The following is a 27,228-nucleotide window of genomic DNA, read 5'->3' as shown; positions in this document are numbered from 1 at the left end:
CCCTGATGCCTTGCATACTGTAGACATTCAACAAATACTTGCTGAGTTAATTAGTAGATTTTAAAGGACTATCTGAAATAAATTCCTGGCTGGGCGCAGTGGCTCATGCCTGTAATCCCAGCACTTTGGGAGGCCGAGGTGAGTGGATCAGTTGAGGCCAGGAGTTTGAGACCAGCCTGGCCAACATGGCAAAACCCTGTCTGTACTTTAAAAAATACAAAAATTAGCCAGGTGGAGTGGCATGCGCTTGCAGTTCCATCTACTTGGGAGGCTGAGACAGGAGAATTGCTTGAACCTGGGAGACGGAGGCTGCAGTGAGCCGAGATTGTGCCACTGCACTCCAGCCTGGGAGATAGAGCGAGACTCCATATCAAAATAATAATAATAATAATAATAATAAATAAATAAATAAATAAATTCCTAATGAGTAGCCAAAATGATTTAGAAGTAATATGAATTTAAAATTTAGGCTTAGTTGGATTGTTTTCAGGGGGTTATAAGACAAATTGAAATGTCTTTTTCTCTGAGCTTGCAGCTGTTTAAGTGAAGGAGACAAATTAGATAAAATCTAGGGACTACCTACTCAAGAGAGTAAATAGTTAAGTAGCCCATTCAACTGGATATAATTCTATAATGACAGGATCAGAGACTGGCAGCATTATCACTAAGACAGAATAATGAAATGCTAATTATTTTTAAATTTCTAATAATAAAGTGCTGATTAGTATTTAGCTAATTAAATCATACGTAACTTTGCCTGTGCTTGCATTTACCAGGTCAAGGGGTGGAAATTGGACCAAGGCGGCTGGTTAAAATCTAAATAGAACTGTTTGAATCCTTTAGCCAACTTCAATTCCTTTCTAATGTGTTTTCATAAGGTAACCTCTGTGCTAAGATCTGGGCAAGATTCTGTGGTTAGACTCTTAGCTGCTTCTGTTTGGTGGGTACGAGGGAGTACAGAGCCACCTGTAGTATTCCTTAGCTAATGCAGTACCCCACAGAACTGTGCTTTGCTAAGGACTGGCATAGAGTTTGTGTTCTCTTTCTCTGTGCTGTTCTGAGTGCTGATCATCTAGGAGAGTTATTTATTTGGGAATGTATATTTTTGCAGTGATAGTAACTCAGGTCCTTCTTCAGTAGTTTTAAAAAATGCCTTGTTTCATTGGTCAATGGTATTTCATGCTTTTCTTCATATTTGATGCACCTGCTCACCTTCACCCTTATTTCCATCTTCTGAAACAAGACAATCAAAGAAGATCAAGACAGGCAAATGAAGGTGCAGATAATAGGTGGAGGACAATTGACTCTCAGCTCTCCTGGGGTAGTGTCACTGGTGTTTTCAGTCAAATGCAAAGTGACAGCCCCCTGTGAAAATGCCTATTTTAATCACATAACTTATTTTTAAAGTAAATGAATCACGTGTAGCAATTGTTCAGTCTCCTTTCTTTCTCCTTCTAAAGCATTTACAGATATATGCAGTCTACACAGCCTTCTGTTTGCAAACTAGAAACTGGCTGAACTCTATGAAAGAAATGTTTCAACACTTGAAATTATATCTAGAGATGTTTTACAAGACTGCTCTGTTACCAGTGGCAACTTTTACAATGAGGAAATTAAAGAAAATGGGTGCTGATTTTGAGGTATCTGAAGGTTTATCATCTTTACTAAACCCAATTTCACCTTTTTCTTGCAGATACTATCTTTTCTAAGAATCTATGATACTAGAAAAGATTTTACATCTGTTGGGAAGCTAAATACAAGCACCACTTGTCATAGTAAAATAAAGTAGCCTGCCCCTTATTTATAATAAAATTGATTTTTAAAAATCCTTTCTATTTTCTGTGTGAGATTTTATGACACAGCACATAGTCTTTCCAGTAAGTGCAGCAGAATTGCTGCCTTTCTGCCAAGTGGGATAGGGTACCATGAAAATATACATGTTTGAGGGTCACTTAGGGTATAATGCTGAATATTATAGAACCACTTTAGCATGCATTACTTTCTACCTACTGTAATTATAACATTATATGTACCTTTCATACTATTAGGAGCTTCATGCTGGTTTGTTTTTTTTTGTTTGTTTGTTTTGTTTTGTTTTTTGTCACAGTATGACTTTCTAATTAACAAAAAGAGAGATGGCTATTTATTTTCTAACCAGTGGTATTTTTTCTATGCCAGCTGTAGCTCAAGAATAAGTTTCCTGCCTTCCCCACCTTCCCATACCTGGTTTTCTTTTGATGTATAGTGTCATATTCAATTTGATATACAAAATATTTATTGTGAAAATTGGGGGCTATAGAATCAGCCATAAGTGCCATATTTCTTTTTGTTTAAAAAAATCCCTGCCGGAGGCCGGGCGCAGTGGCTCACGCCTGTAATCCCAGCACTTTGGGAGGCCGAGGCGGGCGGATCACCTGAGATAGGGAGTTCGAGACCAGCCTGACCAACATGGAGAAACCCTGTCTCTACCAAAAATACAAAATTAGCCAGGCATGGTGGTTCATGCCTGTAATCCCAGCTACTCAGGAGGCTGAGGCGGGAGAATCGCTTGAGCCCAGGAGGCAGAGGTTGCGGTGAGCCGAGATTGCACCATTACACTCCTGGGCAAGGAAAGTGAAACTCCGTCTCAAAAAAAAAAAAAAGTCCCTGCTGGGTGCAGTGGCTCATGCCTATAATCCCAGCATCTTGGGAGGCCAAGGTGGGTGGATTGCTTGAGTCCAAGAGTTTGAGACCAGCGCGGGCAATATGGCAAAACCCCATCTCCACAAAAAATACAAAAAAATTAGCCAGGCATGGTGGCATGCACCTGTAGTCCCAGCTACTCAGGGTGCTTAGGCAGAAGGATTGCTTGAGTATGGGAGGCAGAAGTTGCAATGAACTGAGATTGTGCCATTTCACTCCAGCCTGGGTGACAGAGCAAGACCCTGTCTCAAAAATAAAAATAATAATAAAAAAAGTCCCTAAGAGTGAGTCTCTGTTTTTGTGTAAGAATACATGTGTTTTGAGAGACAGTTGCTCTTTATCAGATATTTGAAGGCAAAACATATTTTAGGAATGTTGTGTTCTGAAATGTTCAAGTACCCTTACATAAGAATTATTTTTCAGTCTGGGCGAGGTGGCTCACACCTGTAATCCCAGCCCTTTGGGAGGCCAAGGTGGGCGGATCACCTGAGGTCAGGAGTTTGAGACCAGCCTGGCCAACATGGTGAAACCCTGTCTCTACTAAAAATACAAAAATTAGCTGGATGTGGTGGTACGTGTCTGTAATCCCAGCTACTTGGGAAGCTGAGACAGGAGGAATGTTTGAACCTGGGAGGGGGAGGTTGCAGTGAGCCGAGATCACAGCACTGCACTCTAGCCTGGGCGATAGAGTGAGACTCCATCTCAAAAAAAAGAAAGGAATTATTTTTTAAATATTCAGTGTTTTGTTTTTAGAATAAAAATTTGATCTACATATCATAACATCACTTGGTTTCTGATATTAGACAAAATTTCAAAGTAAGTCATCAAAAGTTAATTTATATTTAATGAGGCATAATTAATAATTCACAATCATTTCTACATGAATATTGTCTAATGAAATCACTTCCCAGGGTTTGTCAGCTTTTTTTTTTTTTTTTGTCATTTTAAGCCAGCTTTTTATATCACTTTACAAAATAACAGTCTGGTAAAATTTTTATACTGAAGCTTTTCTTGTATTCCCATCCATATTTTTTGCCCTTACTAAAACTCCAATATATTATATATTTCTTATAAAATAAAAAGCCAATTCTGGCTGATTTTCTTACAGGATGCCTTCTCTATCCCTGATTTTCATTTTCTTCATGTTTTTACATTACTGAGTCTGTAGGTACTCATTTCAATTCTATGACACCTTCTGATCTATCAGCAGTGAGGGATATCCCAGAAAGAATCTCTTAATGTTATTTATTCTAAAAGGTGAAAGTGGCTCTATCTTGTCTACCAGATAAAATCCCCTTCATAGAGAGACACTCAGAACCACCCACAATCTGGCTCCAAACTCCTTTTATAGTTCTAGTTCTTTCAAACTACAGTTTCTTTTCTTTTTTTTTTTTGAAACGGAGTCTCGCTCTGTCGCCCAGGCTGTAGTGCAGTGACGCGATCTCAGCTCACTGCAAGCTCTGCCTCCCGGGTTCACGCCATTCTCCTGCCTAAGCCTCCCGAGTAGCTGGGACTATAGGCGCCCGCCACCGCGCCCGGCTAATTTTTTTGTATTTTTAGTAATCTGGGGTTTCACCGTGTTAGCCAGGATGGTCTCGATCTCCTGACCTCATGATCCACACGTCTCGGCCTCCCAAAGTACTGGGATTACAGGCGTGAGCCACCGTGCCCGGCCTCAAACTACAGTTTCTTACACTTCCTGAGTGCAATATCCCCTTCCCCATTTTTCATGTTGTTTGCCTCATATGGTGCCTCTTACTCTCATCTTCGCCTGTGAAAATTCTGCCGACTTTCAAGAGTTCAGATGTTTTTCCTCTATGAGGCTTTCTTTGTCTCTCCCAAAAAAGAAGTAATCTTATTCTGAACTTTATAGTATTTTCTGACTATGTTGATTCAATTGTCTTTTAAAATTGTTGCGATCCGTGTTTGATTTCATCCATAATTGGTTAAAAGTTTCTTATGAACTAAGATTAAAAATAGTAATATTTGTATGTCTTAGAATTTTCAATGTACTTTTATGTAATTTAGTTCTACAACAACCTTTTGAGGTAAAAATTTTTATTTTCCACCTTTCACGAATAAGCAGACCAGTTCAAAAAGGTAAAAATATTTGCTCAAAATTACATAGCTAGTTAATGTCAGAGTTAGGTATTAGATCTCCAAAGCTCATGCTTTTTTGCATCATACCACACTAATTCCTGTACTAGGCAGAACAACAACAACAACAACAATAATATAATAACTAACTTTTGTTAAGTGCTTATAATAGGCCAGAGACTATACTTTACATACTAAGTAAAGGACATTTAAAATGTTTCTGTTATGGGAAATTTTTTATATATTCCACACAATGTAGAGTACGTAATGAACCCCCTTGTATTCATCACCCAGCCTCAATGATTAATAAGCATTTTGTCTATCTTGCTTTATCTATTCTCCCAACACTTTTTTGTATGTCATCTTTTAATATATTGTTCTTTTGCGTATCATTTTTCTTATAGATATTTCACCATTTAGCTCTAATGTGACCACAATTTTATTATTACACCTAACAAATTAACAATAATCCCTTCATATGATCTGATGCTGTTTTCAGCTTTCCCCAGTTATCTCCAAAGTGTTACTTTGACTGAGTACAATGGCTCACACCTGTAATCCCAGCACTTCAGGAGTCCGAGGTAGGTGGATGCCTTGATCCCAGAAGCTGCAGACCAGCCTGGGCAATATAGTAAAATACTGTCTCTACGGAAAATACCAAAATTTTCCATGCATCTGTAGTCCCAGCTACTCAGGAGGCTGAGGTTGGAGGATCACCTGACCGCAGGAGGTGCAGGTTGCAGTGAGCCAAGATTAGGTCACTAACTCCAGCCTGGGCAGTAGAGCAAGATTCTGTCTCAAAAAAAAAAAAAAAGGCATTGTTTTATAGTTGATTTATTCTAGTCAGCATCAAAACAAAGCCTGGTCATTGAATTTAGTTGATGTGCCTCCTAAGTCTCTTTGAAAGAGGAAAGATGTACCCTCCTGTCATCTTTATCCTAAGAAGTATAGACCCATATTTTTGAATATAAACCTTTTTTTCAGAATTATACCAATATTGATGAACTTCCATTGAGGAAATATTATAAAAGTAACTTTCACTGGGCCAATTTAAGTTCTTGATTAATTTATACAATGAAATTATGCCATTTCAATTTTTTCCAGGCTAGAAATTATTCATTCTTCTCTGTGTTTCATAGCATTTGATTTTTTAACTCTTTTATACAGTCTGAAAATCAATAAACATATATTTAATGCCAACTAAGCAGGACTCTATGAACATTTTAACTATATAATTCTTTGTATCTCATTCTGTTAATTACAAACTTAATGTGATTAGAGATTCTATTTTTCTCCTGATAGAGGTTTAGTAAATGTTGAATTATTTAATATTGAGATACTGTGAATATTTTATTGCTAAAATTAAAGAATGTGTGAATTTTGCTAATTAATAATTTGAACTAAGCCCTGGCAGATTGCTACTGTGCACCCTCAGAAATATACCATGTTGCTATGACAGCATAATTGTTTAATATCTGTAGAAGCACTGAACAGTTTGTCCAGAAATTGTCTTGCCTGTGTCTCCCAGCTGGTAGTGGCAGCAGGGAATTTGATAACTTAGTGTCTAATAGCTCCAGCAGCCTGGGGATCCCAAGGCTATGAAATACTTGTTTCATCAAATACGGTGGCACTCATTTTTATTTTAAATTATTTTTTGTTCCTTCTCAAACCCCTTAGTTAATGAAGTTGCCTGAATTTACAATGTGGAAATTCTTTGGCATTCTGCCACATTCTTTCTGCCAATTTAGTTTGTCTATCCATTGTTTCTTAGTGAATATTTTTTCTTGAATTTATTTTGAATCTGTATTTTGTTCCTGCAGACACATTGATTTTTGCCCCCTGCAATATTTGTCATGACTGCTTTGGTTATACCTAATAGCTGACCACACTACCCAAAAGTGGATCTTTGCCATTTATAGCAACACAGTATTTCAAAGGAAAAATGCAGGGATGTAGATATTATTATTTTCATGTGAAAAGGAGGTTATGACTTTGATAGGGAGGTTTATAAGGGTTGTGTTTTAGAGTCATGCAAACTAGTAATGTAATTGAAATGTATGTTTTCTAATCTGACTTCTGACTACTGTTTGTTGACCGTTACAAGGAACCCATTTGTATGACTGTTTAGGATTATTTACTATTCAGTTTTAATAATTTTTTTTCTGATTACAAAAGTAATGTATATGTATTGAGAGAATTTGGAAAATAAGAAATTTCCAGTGATCATTAGCAATGATCTCTTATTTTGTTATAAGACCAGAGAATATCATTGTAAAATAGTATTTAGAGATTAGCTTGTCTAAGGCCTCTCTATTCAAATGAGCAAATCTAAGCTCAGATGGTGGTAAAAATTCCCACCTGAGAGGGATAGTATAGTGTATTTTTAGGCATTTAAGCAAATAATTAGAAGGTTCAGCATTAGATGGGATTTTTTTTAAAGCAATTGAAATTTATTTCTCTGGATTTGGTGGTAAAAATTCCCACCTGAGAGGGATAGTATAGTGTATTTTTAGGCATTTAAGCAAATAATTAGAAGGTTCAGCATTAGATGGGATTTTTTTTAAAGCAATTGAAATTTATTTCTCTGGATTTACCATAATATTAGTTTATTTTGTTATTTTTTATTGTAATTGGTATTTGTTAATGACATTAATGTGGTGACTTTTCTAACAAAGAAATTAGCGGCCTATGGAAAGAACATCTCTATTATACAAACTGAACTAACTTTATGAAAATTATTAAAGAATTGGAGGCAACTAAAGGGAGGCCCACAGTAAACAAGTTTCAGAGAACATGCAAGAAAGCTGAACGCTGGCAGTGGCAAATACTCACCTAGAGTCCATTTTTTTAAATTGCTGAAGAAAAGATCCGGATTTGCTTCCTCACTGTTCTCCCTTCTGAGCCTTAGATAACATGCAGGGAGCTCCCAGACGTGTTTTATGTGATTTTACAACCTTAAACTGACTGATCTTTGACTCCGTGACATTAAGAGACCCGAATAGGGGATGATCCTGGCCTCAAGGAGCAAGCCTGTCTACCTGCCAAGGACCTGGCACATTGCTAGAGTATACTGGTGAGAGAGAGTGGTTTAGGAACCCAAAGGAGGAAATCATTCTGGTGCTGAGAGTTAAAGGAGAGAAAACAATGGGACAGATAGGCAAAGCTTCAGAGAAGTTGGAACATTTTATCAGAAGGCTAGGTGGGGGAGTGGAAGATGACAGACAGATGGGCAAGGATGAGCTATTGTAGTCAAAAGAAACCACATAAGCAAAGGTATGGATATGGAAAGGTAATTTTTAGGAGACAGTGGCTGAAAGGAACTTGTTTGAGTGAGACTCACAGAGGGCTGATGAGCATGCTTGCAAATTTATCTGCTGTTGCAGGGATCCCTCAAGGCCTGTCACAAATCCTTCAGCATTCGAGTCCCAACATTTAGTCCAAATCCCATTCCTAGACTAATTTTCTCTTTGCCTGTTTTCCATTCCCTTTTAGCTTTTTTCTCCTACTCTATTTCTTTCTTTCTCTCCTCCTTTGATGGAACATGGATAGAGTTTTGTATGTTCTATATTTTTTTCTTGTCCGGGAAGAAAAGCCCCAAAGTCCTTTTGCTGTAAAGAATTTTACTGCTAATCTCTCTGAGGAAACAGGGTAACTAAAATAATAAACCTGAGGAAGTTATAAGAGTCCCAGAATCCCTCAGAATTCTTAAAGTCATGGTCCCTGAGCTTTTATCTCAGAAATTAGAAGCATGTTTACTTCCTCTCCTTGGTTTGACTCCTGTCTGTGGGGCTTCACATAATTCCTGCTTCTCCTAACCTGGTAGTGAAAGGGCCGCCCTACTCCTGCTTCTGCGAAAATCCTTCTGGCCAGTACGTCATCATGAAGAGCACAGTCCAGCAGAACAGTAATGATAAATGTTAGCGTCATTCTCATGAGATAATTTTTATTTTTTAGGAGCTCTCATTCCACAAGTTTCTTCTCCTATATCAAATTTCCACTTACTAAATATTATTCTCAATAAGAGTTAATGATATAAAAATTTATCTATTTCATGTTGATTTTTACTAAAGGATACAAATTACATATAAATGGAATTTTCAGTAAGTAAAGATAAATATGTATAGGAACAAAATTAAAATGTTAGCAGATTTTTTAAGCAGCTGGACATTGGGTGATTATTGTTTTCTAAGTTTCCCAGTGAGAAAAATAAGCATGTGTAACTTTATAATGGAAAAATAAGACACTATTTATGTATTTATTCAATTAAAATAATCCTGAGGATTCTCTATTCTAGGCAAAAACTGTGATTAGAAGGAACAAGTCATTATAACTGTTTCATTTTGCTCAGGATATTTACAGAAATTCTTTCCTAGATGATGCTTTCAGCATTTCCTCAAAGGAATTATCAGAGCTTCTTAAAATGAAGTATTAAGCAACTTAATGAGATCTCTATTTTAGAAAAATAACTAGACAAATCGGGGATAGTCTTGTTGTAAATCTGGAGGTGGGAAACCAAACCAAATTAGGCCCTTTCCAGTAGTCTGGGGACGGGATGAGCTACCCTTGAGCTGAGACAGGGAATTGGAGAGGAAGGAGCAGATATGGGAAGCAGACACTTCAAAGTAAACATATCCAAAATTAAACTGCCTTTTATAACTAGACTTCCCTCCCCCACCCAGCTAATTCAGTTCTCCTCCCCTATTTCTTCTGTGACCTGCCACTCGATTGCCCAAGACAGAAACTTTGACTTCTTCATCTCCTCATCCTTAATTCCAGGCCCTCATTAAGTCCTATTGGTTCCTTTTCCTAAATATCTCTTAAATACATTCATTTCTCTCTATCCCGTAGTTTAGACCACCATCATCTCCTGCTTGAATTTTAAAGGAATTTCAAACGGCTTTCCTTTGCTTTCTCTTCTGCTCTCTACCAGACTCCACCATACGATTCCATCAGAGCAATTTTCTAAAATTGAAAATCTGATCGTATTATTCCTTTACTTCAGTGGCTTCTTCGTGCTTTGAGGAAACAGTTCTAACTCTTTTAAGTGGCTTCCAGGGCTTAGCCAGACTTAAACCCCACCTACCTTTCTAGCCTGGTTTCTTACCACTCCCTTTCTCACTTTTCTCTAGCTTCTGACTTCTTGCATACCTGTCCAGCTCTCCAACTGACTGTTACCCAAGAGTCTTGACACATACTGTTCTACCTGTAACACTCCCCTTTCTCGTCTTTCTCTATACCTCTTTAGTTCCTTGATATCTCAATCTAAACATAACTGTGCAGTCGGCCTTCCTGAGCCCTTAGGTTAAATCTTCAAGCATCTTGGATTGTCATATGAGGACACTATCTATTATATGTGTTGTCTGTGTTCCCTACTAGACTATAAGCTGTGAATATGGTGAGAGGCTGTAGCTGTTTTCTTTACCTTTATATCCAGCTCAACTAGTACAGTGCTGTAATATTAGATGCTCAAATAATTGATGAGTTAGGCAAGGAAGTGAGAGAGGGAGAAAAGAAGGGAGGGAGGGGGAACATGTTGGAAGGGAAAGAGGAATGAAGGAGACAAGGAATGGAAGGAAAGAATAAAACTAAAAGTTTTGCAGGTAGGGACTGCAAAGATCCTAATGACATTTTGCAGAAGGGAAAAAATGAAGCCATCAAAAATATTCTAGCATTCTTTTATTGAGCAGCTGAGTACGTGGCTGTGCTGTTATATGGGGATTGAAAAGAGAAAAAAGTAGGTTTGGGTGGAAGGATGATAAGCATCTGTTTCAGAAGTTCAGTTGACGGTTAAGAATAGGGGATATCGAATGAAGCTTAGAAAAGAAGTGTGAGCTGTCTGTGATGACTGAGGTCATGGGAGAGAGAGCATATGGAACAAGACAGCCGAGGTTGGGGTTCTGGAGACTCCAACATTTAAAGAGACACAGCAAAAGAGCTCCTTAGTGGCAGCTGGGACTCCACATCTCAAACTACATTTATGGGACTTGTGACTCCTAAATCGTGCCTTGCTCAGGAGGAATTTGAATAAGCATGGCTATTTAATAACTTTAGAGGTGGGAAGGGAGGAGGAACTCCCTGATAGCACATTTTCATGACATTTCTTCCAGGAAATCCTTTGTATTTCTGACATTGTAATGCATTTGTGATGTCTGCTTTTCCTAGGATTGCTGAATTTAACAGAACTAATATATTAACACAGACATTTTACTCATCTGAATTTATCTATTTAAAAATTTATATTTATGGTCACATGCCATTTAAAGTTTACATACCAATTGTAATTTACATACAGATGTGCAAATGTTATTTTCCTCCTCTGTGCTTCTGTGCTAGGCTTGAAACTATTTCGGGTGAAATCCAATTAGATACTGAAAAGATTCCTAGAAGATGAAATGATCCATTGTTCTAACTTTAGTGAATTTGTCAATTTGACATTCAGCTCCAATAACCTTAAATCTTTTGTAGGTGAAATAAATCACTTTTAAAATTTATCCCACTTTATTTATTTATCTATCTATCTATCTATCTATTTATTTATTTATTTATTTATTTTTACAGGTGGAGTCTTGCTCCATCACCAGGCTGTAATGTAGTGGTGTGATCATAGCTCACTGCAGCCTCAAATTCCTAGGTTCAAGAGATCCTTCCACCTCAGCCTCCCAAGTAGCTAGGACTACAGGCATGTGCCACCATGCCTGGCTAATTTTTTGTTTGTTTGTTTTTTGTTTTTTGTTTTTATAGAGATGAGGCCTCACTGTGTTGCCCAGGCTGATCTGGAACTCCTGGGCTCAAGTGATCCTCCCACTTAAGCCACCCAAATCTCTGGGATTACTGGTGTGAGTCATGCGCCTGGCCCGTTCTTCTTTTATAAGTCCATAATTTCAGCATCCTTATTAACATGGTCACCATTTATATTTTACCAGAATCCTCACTCCTTTTCCAGTACTTTCCAAACTCCCTATGTTCGTTTATTCACTTGACAAATATTCATTGAACGCACTCTCAGGCACTGTGCTGAGCTCTGGGGATATAGTGATAAGCAAAACAGATGTGGTTTCTACCCCCTGTGGTGCTCAATAAATACCATTTCAATTGATTTGAATTTCTATCCTTGATGCTTGTAGAATGCTTTTCTTCACAAGATGTTTGCATATGTAGTAAAAATACCAGTAAAAATACCTGCTTCCCTACTGGGCTTCTGCTATTGTTGCTGTATACCATGCATTGCCCCAGTCTGCCTAATTATTTCTTTAGGATGGACCTAGAAGTGAGGAAGGAGATAACTTAAGGCCCAGATTACCAAAATCAATTTCAAACTGAAAGAAAGATATTCCATAATGCAGGGACTATAATTATGAGCATCAGAATCATATAGACCTGGATGTGAGTCCTGGTTTCACCAGAATTACCTGGATGTGAGTCCTGGTTTCACTAGAATTACCTGTATGTGACTGTGTGCACAATGCTTACCTCTGATCCTTGGTTTCTTGATTTATGAGGTTGAAATAATGTTAATGCCTACCTCATGGGACTGTTGTGATGATGAAATGAAATAACCCATGAAAATACTTACCCTACAGCCTGGCACAGTATGGGTTAAGTGTCCCTTATCTGAAATGCTTGGGACCAGAAGCATTTCACATTTTAGAATATTTGCATATACATACTAGTTGAGCATCCCTAATCTAAAAATCCAAAATTTGAAGTGCTCCAATGAGCATTTCTATTGAGCATGACCTTTGCACATCTTGTTGGTGCTCAAAAAGTTTCAGAATTTGCAGCATTTTGGGTTTCAGATTTTTGGATTAGGGATGCTCAACCCATATAAGAATCAGTAAGAGTTATTTTTGCTAGCATGTAAGATATGAAGTCAGCTTTTAAACTATAACTCTTTCCACACAACCTACTTGTTAGAAGATTTACACCCCATTAATTATATTTCACCTCTAAGTGAAAACTTTGAAATAGGGAAATAGCATGGGGGTGGATTCCATTTTTAACAATCTGTCTTCTACAAAAGGATAGCAACTCTCAGCAGCAGTAAGTGGTAAGGAAATGAGGGCATTTCTAGGAAGAGCACATATAGTTGAGTTTTATTAATACACCTTGGTTTTAAGTTTAGGTTTCCAAGGTTTTAAAGGACTGGAAAATGGGATAAAAGGAGAAGAAATGAGTGTTTGATTCGAATAGAAAAAATACGGTATTATATTTACCTTTCTGTAACTGAAAATCATAATTCTGAAGAACTGATTAGAAAAACCATTGTTTTATACTTACTTGATCACCTTTGATGACATTCTTCAAATCTGAAATAGTTAATACTATAGGCATCTGCTGTGATGCCTAGACTTCAGTGTAAATTTACAGAACAGAAAAGTCAATATGTAGGAGGCTAATTTATGGATTTCCTTTCAAATAAGAATGGCTTAGAACTAGTAAGTTTAGAAAGAAATTTTTTAAACCCTTATGTCATAGGAGATATTCCATATATGTTTGCCAGTTTGGTTTTCATGAACAATAAACTAAAACAGTAACAAGGTGAGAAAGCAGGTTTTGGTAAAAGATTCTTCTGATTTGGCATAAGCTTATCTCCAGAAAATAGCCTCTTTTTGTTTAATGTTTTCTGTGTAATTACAGGGTGTAGGAAAAAACAAGATTGTTGACAGATTCCTTCACCTGCTCAACAGACCCCGAGAATATATTCAGCTACACAGGTAAGACTATTAGACCCACAACCTCTTAAAAATCTCATTTAATCATTTGTTTCCCTCCTGGTACAATTTAAAAATACTTTCTTAAAGGCCCATTTTATAAACCAGTTTTATTTCTGTTCCTCTTGCTCTTATCTCTTCTCTCCTTTAAAGGTAATAAAACCATGCAAAATTTATTTTTAAAGTGACTAATGCTTTATAAACATGAATTAATAGGTATTCTGTGGACAGAGAGTGATGAACATTACATTCTAGGAACAGATCTCATCAACATAAAGGCTCTTAAGTTAGAAGAAAAACATGTAGGATCTAAGCCTATTCTCTCACAAGCAGCTAAAATAGCTCACAAGGAGAAATAATAAACTATATGAATCTCAGGTATGAGATAAGGAACCCAGAAATCTGGTAGAAGTATGTTATTATTTGTCTCCTTGCCTTCCTTAAAGTTACTTTTTAGATAATTTTGTATGGTTAGAATGCTGGTTCAGCTTTTAATCAAATAGTTTTTCTCAATATGGGTCATTTTTAGCTTTATGAGTGAACCCGTTCTAATTTTTAGAAAATAAAATATAAATGACAGATCCACCAAAAACAAAATAGATAAGTCAAGAAATATATCAAGTAATGAACAACTTAAAGCTAACTTAGATTGTTATTGTTTTAATCCTAGGAAGTAAAAAATATATAGTATAATAGAGCACTGAATTGAGTTATAAGAGTTAGTTTCTGGTCTGGGTCTTTTCACTAAGTGATCAGTTCTTGAGAGAGAATTGTAGAATAAAGGGCAGAGTTAGTGGGTCAAAGGAGAAAGAGGAAAGGACTCAGGGAACGCTGAGATATGGTGAAAAACTGCCTTTTGGGACTTATACCTCTGCCCATGACAGGGTAGTGGTACCAGATTAGCCCTACCACAATAAAAACTATAAAACTGAACAAAATTCACAAACACTAGGAAAAGAAAAACTACTAGGGATCTTTGAGCTGAACAACTACTAGAGTTCCTTCATTAAATACCCCTGGTATTCAGAAGGGTATTTATCTTATAAAGTCTATGTTTAGAAGTAGAACTAATCTGTCCCTAAAGTAAGAGTTACTCCATACCTATCTTTACAAATTTTAAAACTAAGCCCTGATAAAGAAGGATGCTTGCTATTTAATATTGTTTTGGAAGTTTTGTCTCATACAAAATGGCTTTAAAAATAAAAATAATGGGTATTTGGGGAGGGAGGGAGGAATACCTTGAAAAAATCAGGTGATTCAACAGTAAATTGACTTCATACCTGAACAAAACTTAACACTCAACCAAGAAGACCGCAAAATCCGAACACTCAACAACATAGCATTCATTGAGTCAAGCATTCAATAGGAAATGACTAGACATACAAAAAAAGCAGGAAAATTGGTCAATAGAAATAGACTAAAAATGACAGGATAATGGAATTAGCAGACAAGGACTATAAAACAGTTGCCATAAATAGGTTCAAACATTTAAAGGGAGAAAAATGAACATAATGATGGAATAATTGGAAATTCTTAGTGTAAAAATGACAACCCTAAAAAAGCAGCTTCACATACACACAATTGTAGTCTCAAAAGAGAGGAGAAAAAAATGGGACAGAAAAATATTTGAAGAGATAATGGTAGGAAAATTCTCAAATTTGATAAAAAAGATAACATCACCAATTCAGGAAGCTCAATGAACTTCAAGCAGAATAAACAAAAAAACACTACATAGCATATAATCAAATTGCTAAAAACCAAGAGAAAAATCTTTGAAATTACCAGAGGAAAAAAGACATATTACCTATAGGGGAACAATGATAAAAGTGACTGCTGACTTCTCCTGAGAAATAAATATGAACCACAATTCAATTGAAGTGCTGAAAGAAAAAAAAAATCAGTATAGATTAGTATATTTGGCAAAAATATTCTTCAGAAGGCAAAATAATGACATTTTCAGACAAAAACTGAGAGTTTTTTTTATCAGCAGACCTGTGTAATACAAAAAAATAAAATTACAATTCAGAATTTCCTATGAACATAGATGCAAAAATTTTTAACAAATGTTAACAAATCAAATTCAACAATATATAAAAAGAATAATATATCATAACCAAGGAGGTTTTATCTCAGGAATGCAAGGATGGCTTAACATTTAAAAATCAAATTATATAACACATTTACAGAATAAATAAAAAAACCATATGATCCTCTAATTGCCGCCAGAAAAATCATTTGAGAAAATTCAATATCCATTCCTGATAAAATATCACATAAACTACAAATATCAGGAAACTTCCTCAATCAAGAGGCATCTGTAAAAAGCCTATAGCTAAACTTCATATTTAAAAATGAAAGACTAAACGTTTTTCTCATGATTAGGAGAAAAGACAAGAATATTAACTACTCATATTATGCTGGAGGTGCCAGCTAGCACAATAAAGCAAGAAAACTTAATAAATGGCATACATGTTATTTATAGATGACACAGTTGCATGAATGTGTATATAAAAAACCTTAAGAAACATATAAAAAAAGCATTAGAACTAATAAGCAAGTTAAGCAAGGTCATAAGATACAAGGAAAATGTACAAAAATCAATTGTATTCCATATATATGGAACATATATACTAGCATATATATGTTCCATATATTCCATATATATGGAATATATATATACTAGCATATATATATTCCATATATTCCATATATATGGAATATATATACTAGCATATATATATTTCATATATTCCATATATATGGAATATATATACTAGCATATATATATTTCATATATTCCATATATATGGAATATATATACTAGCATATATATTCCATATATTCCATATATATGGAATATATATACTAGCATATATATATATATATGCTAGTATCTATAGCAATGGGAAAAAATTTTAAAATACTATTTACAGTAGTATAAAGAATATATTTAGGAATAAATTAATTTAACAGAATATATGCAAATTTTAAATTTGCTATTGTTAATAGGGTGTAACAAGGTCAATAGACACCATTATTTCTTCAAATACTTCTAACTTGCTGATGGCTGTTTGAAATGGAACTGAAGGTTATCTGTTTCATACTTGTGAGATGATGAGCTTCCGTCGTAGTAAATTCTTCCCCTTATCTTCATCTATCTCAACATCCCTCTCAGTATCCTCAGTATCTCTGCTATATAGTGTTCATTCTACATTATCTGGAAATAGAAGGTATTCTTTGTTGTTTACAATACATTTTTAATCCTGATTTTCTGCTACCGTCATTTCTGCCAATATTAGAGAATTGTAATTACAAAGCTAGATCCATGAATTGGCCAAGCTAAATATAATTCTTCTCAATATGTTAGGCATTAAATGTTAAGAATTTGTTCCGTAGAAAGCCCTCTTCTCATTGTCATATTACTTGTCCCCCACATTCCCACTCCCAACTTTCCGTGTTTCTTTCTTCTATCACCCATCATTTCATTTCCCAAATTTTATATAGGTCAACCACATATTTCAGAAAATTTCTATCCTTTTCTAGTGCTTTAAGAACATAGGATCTTACATGTTCTCTCTTATAAGTGGGAGCTAAACATTGAGTATCCATGGACATAAAGATGGCAACAATAGATAGTGGGGACTGCTAAAGGGCAGAGAGAAGGAGGGGAGCAAGGATGGAAAACTAACAATTGGTTACTATGTTTACTGTGTAGGTGGCAGGATCAGTCATACCCTAAATCTCAGGATCCCACAATATAGCCATGTAACAAACCTGCACATGTACCCCCTAAATCTAAAATAAAGGTTGTAATTATTTTTTAAAAAGAAGACTAATACTGGTTCTTTTACTCCAGCTTCATCCAAATTTTTACCACACTATTTTTATATCTTCTCATGGTTCTTTGTATGAACGATGTATTATATAAACCTAGGACTTTCAACTCAAAAAATTTTTAAGTATTTGTCATATTAAAACTACAAGGCTGTGTATTATAGGAGATATAGGAAGAAATAAGAAACATAATCCTACAGGAGCTGTAATACTGTTCTTACTTGTAATTATTTCAATCTTCTATGTTCCCCTGAATCTGAAACACTCTCTTTTTTTTTCCTCTCCTTTAAACTATTCAATTAGTTTTTCCTCTCACATGGATAAAGTTGGAAATATAATCAAAGAATCAGAATTTTCAGCTAGTTTGCTAGTTCTCACTTGAATAATTTCTATTTGTAACATATCATAATTCCAACTTTTGAGTTACAGGGCACATAGCAAGACCAATATTTTATATTTAAGGATGATAAGTGAGAATTGCAGTTCATTCTTAGCAGAATTGTGCTGTTTTGATTGCATAGTGTTTACCTCCTGCTGTAGAGTGAGGGTTCCTTTAAAAATATTTTATTACTTGACAGTTTTAATGTATATACAGATGCTACTTAAGTGTATAGTATCAATTTAGAGCAAAACAAATGAATTTAAATTTAATATTTTAAAATAAGGAAAAAAACTTTTTTTCTTAAAGATGGCTTCAAAAGTTGAAAATGTCATTGAAATTTATACTCCAGAAAAGAGGAAGTCACTTTTTATGAGAATCACTTCACCATGGAGATGTATATACAGATGACATATAAGTATATACTATCAACTTAAAGTGAAAACAAGTGAATTTAAATTTAATATTTAAAAATAAGCCAAAAACCAATTTTTTCCTTAAGGATGGCTTTGGAAATTAAAATCAGCTCTCAAGATAATACCCTAGGAAAAAGAAAGTCATTTTACATGAGAGTTTCTTCATATCATGAGGGCAGTTTCTCCATTCCTTTATTTTGAACAACAAAATATATTTTTAGAAAGATATATTAGGCTGAACTGCCTCAGTCAATTCTAATTTTAGATTATGGTCATTACTTAACCAGCGAAAAAGGAGACAATGAAATATAACAAGTATTAGTAATTATTTCTAGGTGTATGTTACCACCATTATCTTTATAAGAAGGCTTTTTAGTCATGGATTCATTATGTTTATTAGCCATGAGAAGCTTTGATAAATGTTTTAGGATCTGTTCCCTCTAATTATTGGCATAAAGTTATTTAGAATATCATCTTATGATATTTTAATGTCCTTAGTAATGATATTCCCATTTTTATGCCTGGTATTTGCTGTTTGCCTTCTCAATCAGTTTTGTCAAGGGTTTATTAATATTATTGGTCAAAGAACCAACTTTTGGCATTGTTGAAACTCTCTTTTGTATGTTTTGTTTCTATTTCAATAATTTCTGTTTTTATCTTTATTATACCCTTCCTTTTGTTTTCGTTCAATTTCACGTGTTGTTCTTTTAAAAAACTTTTTGATGTGAATGCCTAAATTATTGATTTTCAATCTTTAATTTATAGTATGCTCATTTGAAGCTATATATTTTTGAGCCTTTCTTTGGGTCTCAGTTCTTTCATCTCTAAGAGGAGCAGTTGGGGTCATTTATATAATAATATCTTTCTTAGCTCTGTATTTGAATATCTTTCATTGGGCAAAAAGAAGATGGTATTCACAATGCTTTTAAAAGTTTAAAGGATTAGAGATACCATGCCTTACTTTCTGCCTAGGATGTCTTTAATACTAACCATTTGTTACAAAATAACAAACGATCCATAAATTGTAAAGAGTTGCATGCTGCTGATTTATATTCTATGGTAATTCTGAAAGTGGCTAGATAAAAGTATAGATAAGTTATCTATGAAAAAAATTACTAAACTGAAAATATAATAAAAATTTCAAAGCTAAATATTTATATTTTATAGTACCCATTACTATATTATTGATTGATAATAGTGTTACAAATAAAATATCTATTCATTTTAACAAGGGCCCTAAGTATCTCCAACAATATTGGTTATTTACTATGTAAAGTTGGAAGTGAAAAGTCTTGATTTCTGTTTAAAATATATATATTACCCAGTTAAAATGGCTTGTATCCAAAAGTCAGTCAATAGCAAATGCTGATGAAGATGTGGAGAAAAGGGAAGCCTTGTATGCTGTTAGTGGGAATGTAAATTAGTACAACCACTATGGAGAACAGTTTGGAGGTTCCTCAAAAAACTGGAAATTGAGCTACCATAGGATCCAGCAATCCCACTGCTGGGTATATACCCACAAGAAAGAAAATCAGTATATTGAAGAGACATCTGCACTCTTATGTTTATTGCAGCATTATTTACAATAGCCAAGATTTGGAAGAAGCAACCTAAGGGTCCATCAACAGATGAACGGAAAAAGAAAATGTGATATATATACACAATAGACTACTATTCGGCCATAAAAAAAAGAATGAGATCCTGTCATTTGCAAAAACATGGGTGCAACTGGAGGTCATTATGTTAAGTGACATAAGCCAGGCACAGAAAGACAAACTTGACATGTTTTCACTTATTTGTAAGAGCTAAAAATTAAAACAATTGAACTCGTGGAGATAAGAGAGCAGAAGCATGGTCACCAGAGGCTAGGAAGAAGAGTGGGGTGTTGCGGAAGTAGGTATGGTTAATGAGTACAAAAATATAGTTAGATAGAATACATATGATGTAGTATTTGCCCACACAACAGGGTGATTATAGCCAAAAATAATTTAATTGTACATTTAAAAATAACTAGAAGAGTATAATTGGATAGTTTGTAACACAAAGGATAAATGTTTGAGGTAATGGATACCCCATCTACCCTGATGTGATTATTATGCATTGCATGCTTGTATCAAAATATCTCGTGTACACCATAAATATACACACCTACTATGTACCTGTATTAGTCTGTTTTCATGCTGCTGATAAAGACATACCCAAGACTGGGCAATTTACAGGTTTATTGGACTTACAGTTCCATGTGGCTGGAGAGGCCTCACAATCATGGCGGAAGGCAAACAGCATGTCTCACATGGTGGCAGACAAGAGAAGAGAGCTTGTGCAGGGAAACTCCCCTTTTTAAAACCATCAGATCTCTTGAGACTTACTATCACGAGAACAGCACAGGAAAGACCTGCCCCCATGATTCAGTTAGCTCCCACTGGGTCCCTTCCGCAACATGTGGGAATTCAAGATGAGATTTGGGTGGGTTCACAGCCAAACAGTATCGGTACCTACAAAAATTCGAAATAAAAAAAAATACATACACTGAAGATTTTTTACTGACTAGACTGACACTCCTACTAATTTCAGTGTGGGGAATTTTTTATTTATTATATACAGTTTTAGGGCTACATTTGCCATAACATTTCATATACAGCTTTAGGGCTACATTTGCTATAACATTTTAGCTCATAAAATTGCCTTAAGAGAAACATATGTCTAAAAGACCTAAAAAAAGGCAGTCTATAAAGAATGTTTAAGACTTCTCTAATCTATGGATAATCCACTTAAGATCTTTACTTTGTTTATTTTAGATTCCTTTCAATGGATTTGTGATGTTACCATCTAAATAATCAGTCACACTTAGTTTATGAATGTCATTTGAACAAATTAGTTATAAGGGCCATTCAAAACATAGTCTTGATAAGTAAAACTGTCAGCAAACATACACAAATAAAACACAACCAGTGTACTTTTAAATATGGCCATGTTATGTTTTGATGATCAGATTTCATAAAGCCAGCAAGCTGGGCAATTCATGGATTTAGTTAAAATCAAGATGTCTGGAGAGAATGATACAGGTAATTTAAAAGATTAATGAAAGTAATTACTTTTGAAAGTATACATTTAAAACAGAAGAGAATATATGGCTCCCGTTTGTGAAGTGAATCTATTTACTTGTTTTTCTATGATGTTATGTTAATTTGACATTAAGAGGACACTTGAATATGTTAACTTCTGTAACTGTATTTCCTCCTTGGTTAAAAATACATGTCTAAAATTAAAATTTTAGACAAGATTAAAGTCAGACTTATTTTAGGGCTCTGAAATACTTATACTGCCAGAGTTTTTTTTTCATTTGCTATCCTTCATAATTGAAGAGGACAGCACAGGTCCAATCATTAACATGACCTATGCTCTTGGTTATTTTTCTAATAGTGGTGTTTAGATTGGGAGTTCCCAGGTCTCCCAGGATAGCCCCAACTTTCTCTTTCAGTGAGATTTTCTGCAGATACTCTCAATTTACTCCAGACTATTCAGTGTCCTACTCACAAGTTTTGAATTTGTATGCATGCCTTCTTTATTCCTCCATCTAAAATGTAGCTCCTTTCTCCCCCAACCCTTCAAGGTTTGGTCCACTGTTACTTCTACATAAAACCTTTTGTGATTTTTCTTCATTCTGGGTGTAACTGTTCCCTCCTCTGACACTCCACAGAATTGAATTTGTACCATTGTGATAGAAAGGGCGTGGGTTTTAGAGATCAAATCCAGTCTTCACTAACCTTTCTGAGCCCTGAACTCCTTGAGTCTTAATTTCCCTGCCTATCGAATTGAAATAATAATAGCTTGCAGGGTTGTTGTGAGAAATAAATGAGAGAATGTGTGCAATGGGCCAACCACAGTGTCTGGCACCTTTAGATACCTAAACATTTAGGCAACATAATAAGTGTTAGCTTCTTGCCGTATACCCTACTTTCCTATCAAACATTGGTTTGCACTGTAGTAGTTTCTATATCTTATTTCCATCCCCTCCTCTTTGCCCAGTCATGCCTTTCCAACTAAATAGGGAACTTTTTGAGGGCAAGAACCTGGTTTATTCACTATATGTTAATTCATTCGCCTAATATCTATTCATTTTGTTTGGCAGTGTCTGTTTTAGGCACTGGATGACGTATAGATGATGATATCCATCTTGACCTAGTACAGCTTGCTTGTCAGTGGTGAAAATGCATCAACATTTATGGTACAGTTATTGTATATAAGCTATGATAGAGCATGTGCAGGTGTCGTGGGAGCCTTGAGGAGGGACACTGAACTCTCAAAATACATGTCTGTGATATGGTAGAAGGTGATGTGGAGAAGGTAGCACTCAAACTGAGTCTTAAGGGGTAAGTAGGAGTTTTCTAAGTGGAGCACAGAGAAAGCAGCATTATGGTTATTGAAAACAGGCAGGACTTGAATCACAGAAAACACTAGGAGGTGATCCAGATCATATTGTTGGTGCTGAGCAAACATATTGACAATGAGAGTGGAAAGAAGGAATATATTGAAATAGGTTTACAGGGCTAATTTTAGCTTTTATAACTATGTGGAGGGTGGGGGGAAAAGAGAAGTTAACAGTAACTCCTGTGTGTGATCTACCAATCATGAGGCAGGTACTTGGAGTGGTTCTTAATTCACAGCAGATGTCCAGTAAGTATTTGTTTAAATGACTTGATATGTACTAATTTCATCTGAAACTTCCAGGTCAAGCTCCCCTGTGGTCAGTCATGCCTACCGAGGAGCACTGATGCTTGTTTTAGAATTAAGGTTAATTCTATGTATATAATAGATCTTTAACTGTTATGTAAGTGTTCTAACCAACTGAGGTCATTAAAATATTGCATTTTGGATGGTTATTGTTAAAACACTTACTTTTCCTCTGTCATAGTTTCTTTATGAAACCAAATGAAGTAAACCATTTAGCAAATTCTGCACTCTTAAAATCAAATATCCTGGAGTGAATGATGACATGCTTTACAAAGCACAACATAATTCAATATATGAGGCTCTCCTCAAGCTGAAGAAAACTGAATGTGACAGTATAAATTTTGAAATTCACAAAGTCCCAGAGAGCACACAGAAATACTGGCAGAAAATAGAAAACATAAAAGCTTTTCTGAAGTCTCCTGGAAAAAATTATTATTGAGTCATCACAACATTCTTAGCACTGATAAGAGCACTAGAGAACTGGAGCCCTGTCCAATGTCAGCTGCTGCACAGAATAGCCAGGCTGCTCCCTCTTTCTCATCTTCCCCACTATAAATTTGAAAAGGCTGTTTTGGACACATTTTTATTAGCAATTGGGCAGTAGTTTCCATATTAATAATGCCTTCTACTGCCCCCCCCTTTTTAATTTTTTAAAAAATGAATTATGGCAGTGCCTCTACTTTTCCATGTAGATCTTTAGGTTTGTAATAATTTTTGACTCCTCTAGATGATCTCCAAATTGATTTAAATTTTTGTATTTTTTTTTATTTAACATTTGCATAGCAGCTACTGTATGCCAGGCACTGTTCTAAGCTGTTTTCAAACTGTAACTTGTTACTGCTCACTACAGCTCTATGAGATCAATACCATTACTGTCTCTGTCTTGCAATTGAGGCTGCTGAGGCACAGAGAGGTTAAACAATTTGGCCAAGGTCACACAGCTAGCTTCATACATTCTGGCTTCAGCCCTGTGTTCTAACCACTGTACTGTACTGTGCTTGAGTTGTTTTTTGTTTTTTTTTTATCAAATATGTTTCTGTAACATTCTACATACTTTGTTGTCATGTCAACAATGTTCATAAGATTTTCACCTAGAGTGGATTCCATCTCAAGAAACCACTTTCTTTGTTTATTCACAATAAGCAATTCCTCATCTGATGAAGTCTTAGCAATAAGCAGTTCCTCATCTGATGAAGTCTTAGCACAAGGTTGCAGCAATTCACCTGCATCTTCAGGCTTGGTTTCTAATTCTAGTTCTCTTGCTATTTCCAGCATATCTGCAGTGAGCTCTTATACTAAAGTCTTGAACATTTGAAAATATTTTGTGAGAGTTGATTTCAATTTCTCTTAACCGTCTGTTAATGTTGATAATTTGGCCTCCTTCTGTGAATCATAAATGTTTTCCTTCCTTCCTTCCTTTCTTTTTTTTCCTTTTTTTTTTTTTTGTTTTTGTTTTGTTGTTGTTGTTGTTTTAGATGGAGTCTCGCTCTGTCACCAGGATGGAGTCCAGTGGCATGATCTCGGCTCACTGCATCTTCCACCTCCCGGGTTCAAGCAATTCTTCTGCCTCAGCCTCCCAAGTAGCTGGAACTACAGGCACGCGCCACCATGCCCAGCTAATTTTTGTATTTTTAGTAGAGACAGGGTTTCACCATGTTGGCCAGCATGGTCTCGATCTCTTGACCTTGTGATCTGCCCGCCTCAGCCTCCCAAAGTGCTGGGATTATAGGTGTGAGCCACCATGCCAAGCCAAATGTTCTTAATGGGATCTGGAATGGTGAACCTTTTCCAGAAGATTTTCAATAGACTTTGCCCAGATCCGCAAGAGGAATCAGTATCTATGGCAACCATGGCCTTATAAAATGTATTTCTTTTTTTTTTTTTTAATATACTTTAAGTTTTAGGGTACATGTGCACAACGCGCAGGTTTGTTACATATGTATACATGTTCCATGTTGGTGTGCTGCACCCACTAACTCGTCATTTACATTAGGTATATCTCCTAATGCTATCCCTCCTCCCTCCCCGAACCCCACAACAGGCCCCAGAGTGTGATGTTCCCCTTCCTGTGTCCAAGTGTTCTTATTATTCAATTCCCACCACATTGTTCATTTCCCACCTATGAGTGAGAACATGGGGTGTTTGGTTTTTTGTCCTTGCGATAGTTTGCTGAGAATGATGGTTTCGAGCTTCATCCATGTCCCTACAAAGGACATGAACTCATCCTTTTTTATGGCTGCATAGTATTCCTTGGTGTATATGTGCCACATTTTCTTAATCTAGTCCATCATTTTTGGACATTTGGGTTGGTTCCAAGTCTTTGCTATTGTGAATGGTGCCACAGTAAACATACGTGTGCATGTGTCTTTATAGCAGCATGATTTATACTACTTTGGGTATATACCCAGTAATGGGATGGCTGGGTCAAATGGTATTTCTAGTTCTAGATCCCTGAGGAATCACCACACTGACTTCCACAATGGTTGAACTAGTTTACAGTCCCACCAACAGTGTAAAAGTGTTCCTATTTCTCCACATCCTCTCCAGCCCCTATTGTTTCCTGACTTTTTAATGATCACCATTCTAACTGGTGTCAGATCTATCTCATTGTGGTTTTTGCATTGCATTTCTCTGATGGCCAGTGATGATGAGCATTTTTTCATGTGTCTTTTGGCTGCATAAATGTCTTCTTTTGAGAAGTGTCTGTTCATATCCTTTGCCCACTTTTTGATGGGGTTGTTTGTTTTTTTCTTGTAAATTTGTTTCAGTTCTTTGTAGATTCTGGATATTAGCCCTTTGTCAGATGAGTAGATTGCAAAAATTTTCTTGTATTCTGTAGGTTGCCTGTTCACTCTGATGATAGTTTCTTTTGCTGTGCAGAAGCTCTTTAGTTTAATTAAATCCCATTTGTCAATTCTGGCTTTTGTTGCAATTGCTTTTGGTGTTTAAACATGAAGTCCTTCCCCATGCCTATGTCCTGAATGTTATTGCCTAGGTTTTCTTCTAGGGTTTTTATGGTTTTAGGTCTAACATTTAAGTCTTTAATCCATCTTGAATTAATTTTTGTATAAGGTGTAAGGAAGGGATCCAGTTTCAGCTTTCTACATATGGCTAGCCAGTTTTCCCAGCACGATTTATTAAATAGGGAATCCTTTCCGCATTTCTTGTTTCTGTCAGGTTTGTCAAACATCAGATAGTTGTAGATGTGTGGCATTATTTCTGAGGGCTCTGTTCTGTTCCATTGGTCTATATCTCTGTTTTGGTACCAGTACCATCAGAAGGCAAGAAATAACTAAGATCAGAGCAGAACTGAAGGAGATAGAGACACAAAAAAACCCTTCAAAAAATCAATGAATCCAGGAGCTAGTTTTTTGAAAAGATCAACAAAATTGATAGACCGCTAGCAAGACTAATAAAGAAGAAAAGAGAGAAGAATCAAATAGATGCAATAAAAAATGATAAAGGGGATATCACCACCAATCCCACAGAAATACAAACTACCATCAGAGAATACTATAAACACCTCTACGCAAATAAACTAGAAAATCTAGAAGAAATGGACAAATTCCTCGACACATACACCCTCCCAAGACTAAACCAGGAAAAAGTTGAATCTCTGAATAGACCAATAACAGGCTGTGAAATTGAGGCAATAATTAATAGCTTACCAACCAAAAAAAGTTCAGGACCAGATGGATTCACAGCCGAATTCTACCAGAGGTACAAGGAGGAGCTGGTACCATTCCTTCTGAAATGATTCCAATCAATAGAAAAAGAGGGAATCCTCCCTAATTCATTTTATGAGGCCAGTATCATCCTGATACCAAAGCCTGGCAGAGACACAACAAAAAAAGAGAATTTTAGACCAATATGCCTGATGAACATTGATGCAAAAATCCTCAATAAAATACTGGCAAACCAAATCCAGCAGCACACCAGCAGCACTTATCCACCATGATCAAGTGGGCTTCATCCCTGGAATGCAAGGCTGGTTCAACATACGCAAATCAATAAACGTAATCCAGCATATAAACAGAACCAAAGACCAAAACCATATGATTATCTCAATAGATGCAGAAAAGGCCTTTGACAAAATTCAACAACCCTTCATGCTAAAAACTCTCAATAAATTAGGTATTGATGGGACATGTCTCAAAATAATGAGAGCTATTTATGACAAACCCACAACCAATATCATACTGAATGGGCGAAAACTGGAAGCATTCCCTTTGAAAACTGGCACAAGACAGGGATGCCCTCTCTCACCACTCCTATTCAACATAGTGTTGGAAGTTCTGGCCAGGGCAATCAGGCAGGAGAAGGAAATAAAGGGTATTCAATTAGGAAAAGAGGAAGTCAAATTGTCCCTGTTTGC

General features: G+C 35.9%; 1 protein-coding gene across 4 annotated transcripts in view; it reads left to right on the top strand.

Moving 5' to 3' along the window:
- The window catches only part of VWA8 (von Willebrand factor A domain containing 8), a 395,962-nt gene that overhangs the window by 184,653 nt on the left and 184,081 nt on the right, over nt 1-27,228 (top strand). For all 4 annotated transcript variants that reach the window (XR_010150666.1, XM_003318022.7, XM_016925242.4 and 1 more), the window contains one exon: nt 13,417-13,493. Coding sequence is in view for 3 of the 4 variants with exons in the window: in XM_003318022.7 (XP_003318070.5) it covers nt 13,417-13,493 (77 nt within the window). In the remaining variant the exon portion in view is untranslated. The remainder of the gene's footprint in view (nt 1-13,416; nt 13,494-27,228) is intronic.

This window comes from Pan troglodytes, chromosome 14 (assembly GCF_028858775.2).
Source record: "Pan troglodytes isolate AG18354 chromosome 14, NHGRI_mPanTro3-v2.0_pri, whole genome shotgun sequence".
In the NCBI taxonomy this organism is placed as follows: Eukaryota; Metazoa; Chordata; class Mammalia; order Primates; family Hominidae; genus Pan; species Pan troglodytes.
Note: the sequence above shows the minus strand (reverse complement) of the source record. Positions and strands in the feature narration are given on the sequence as shown.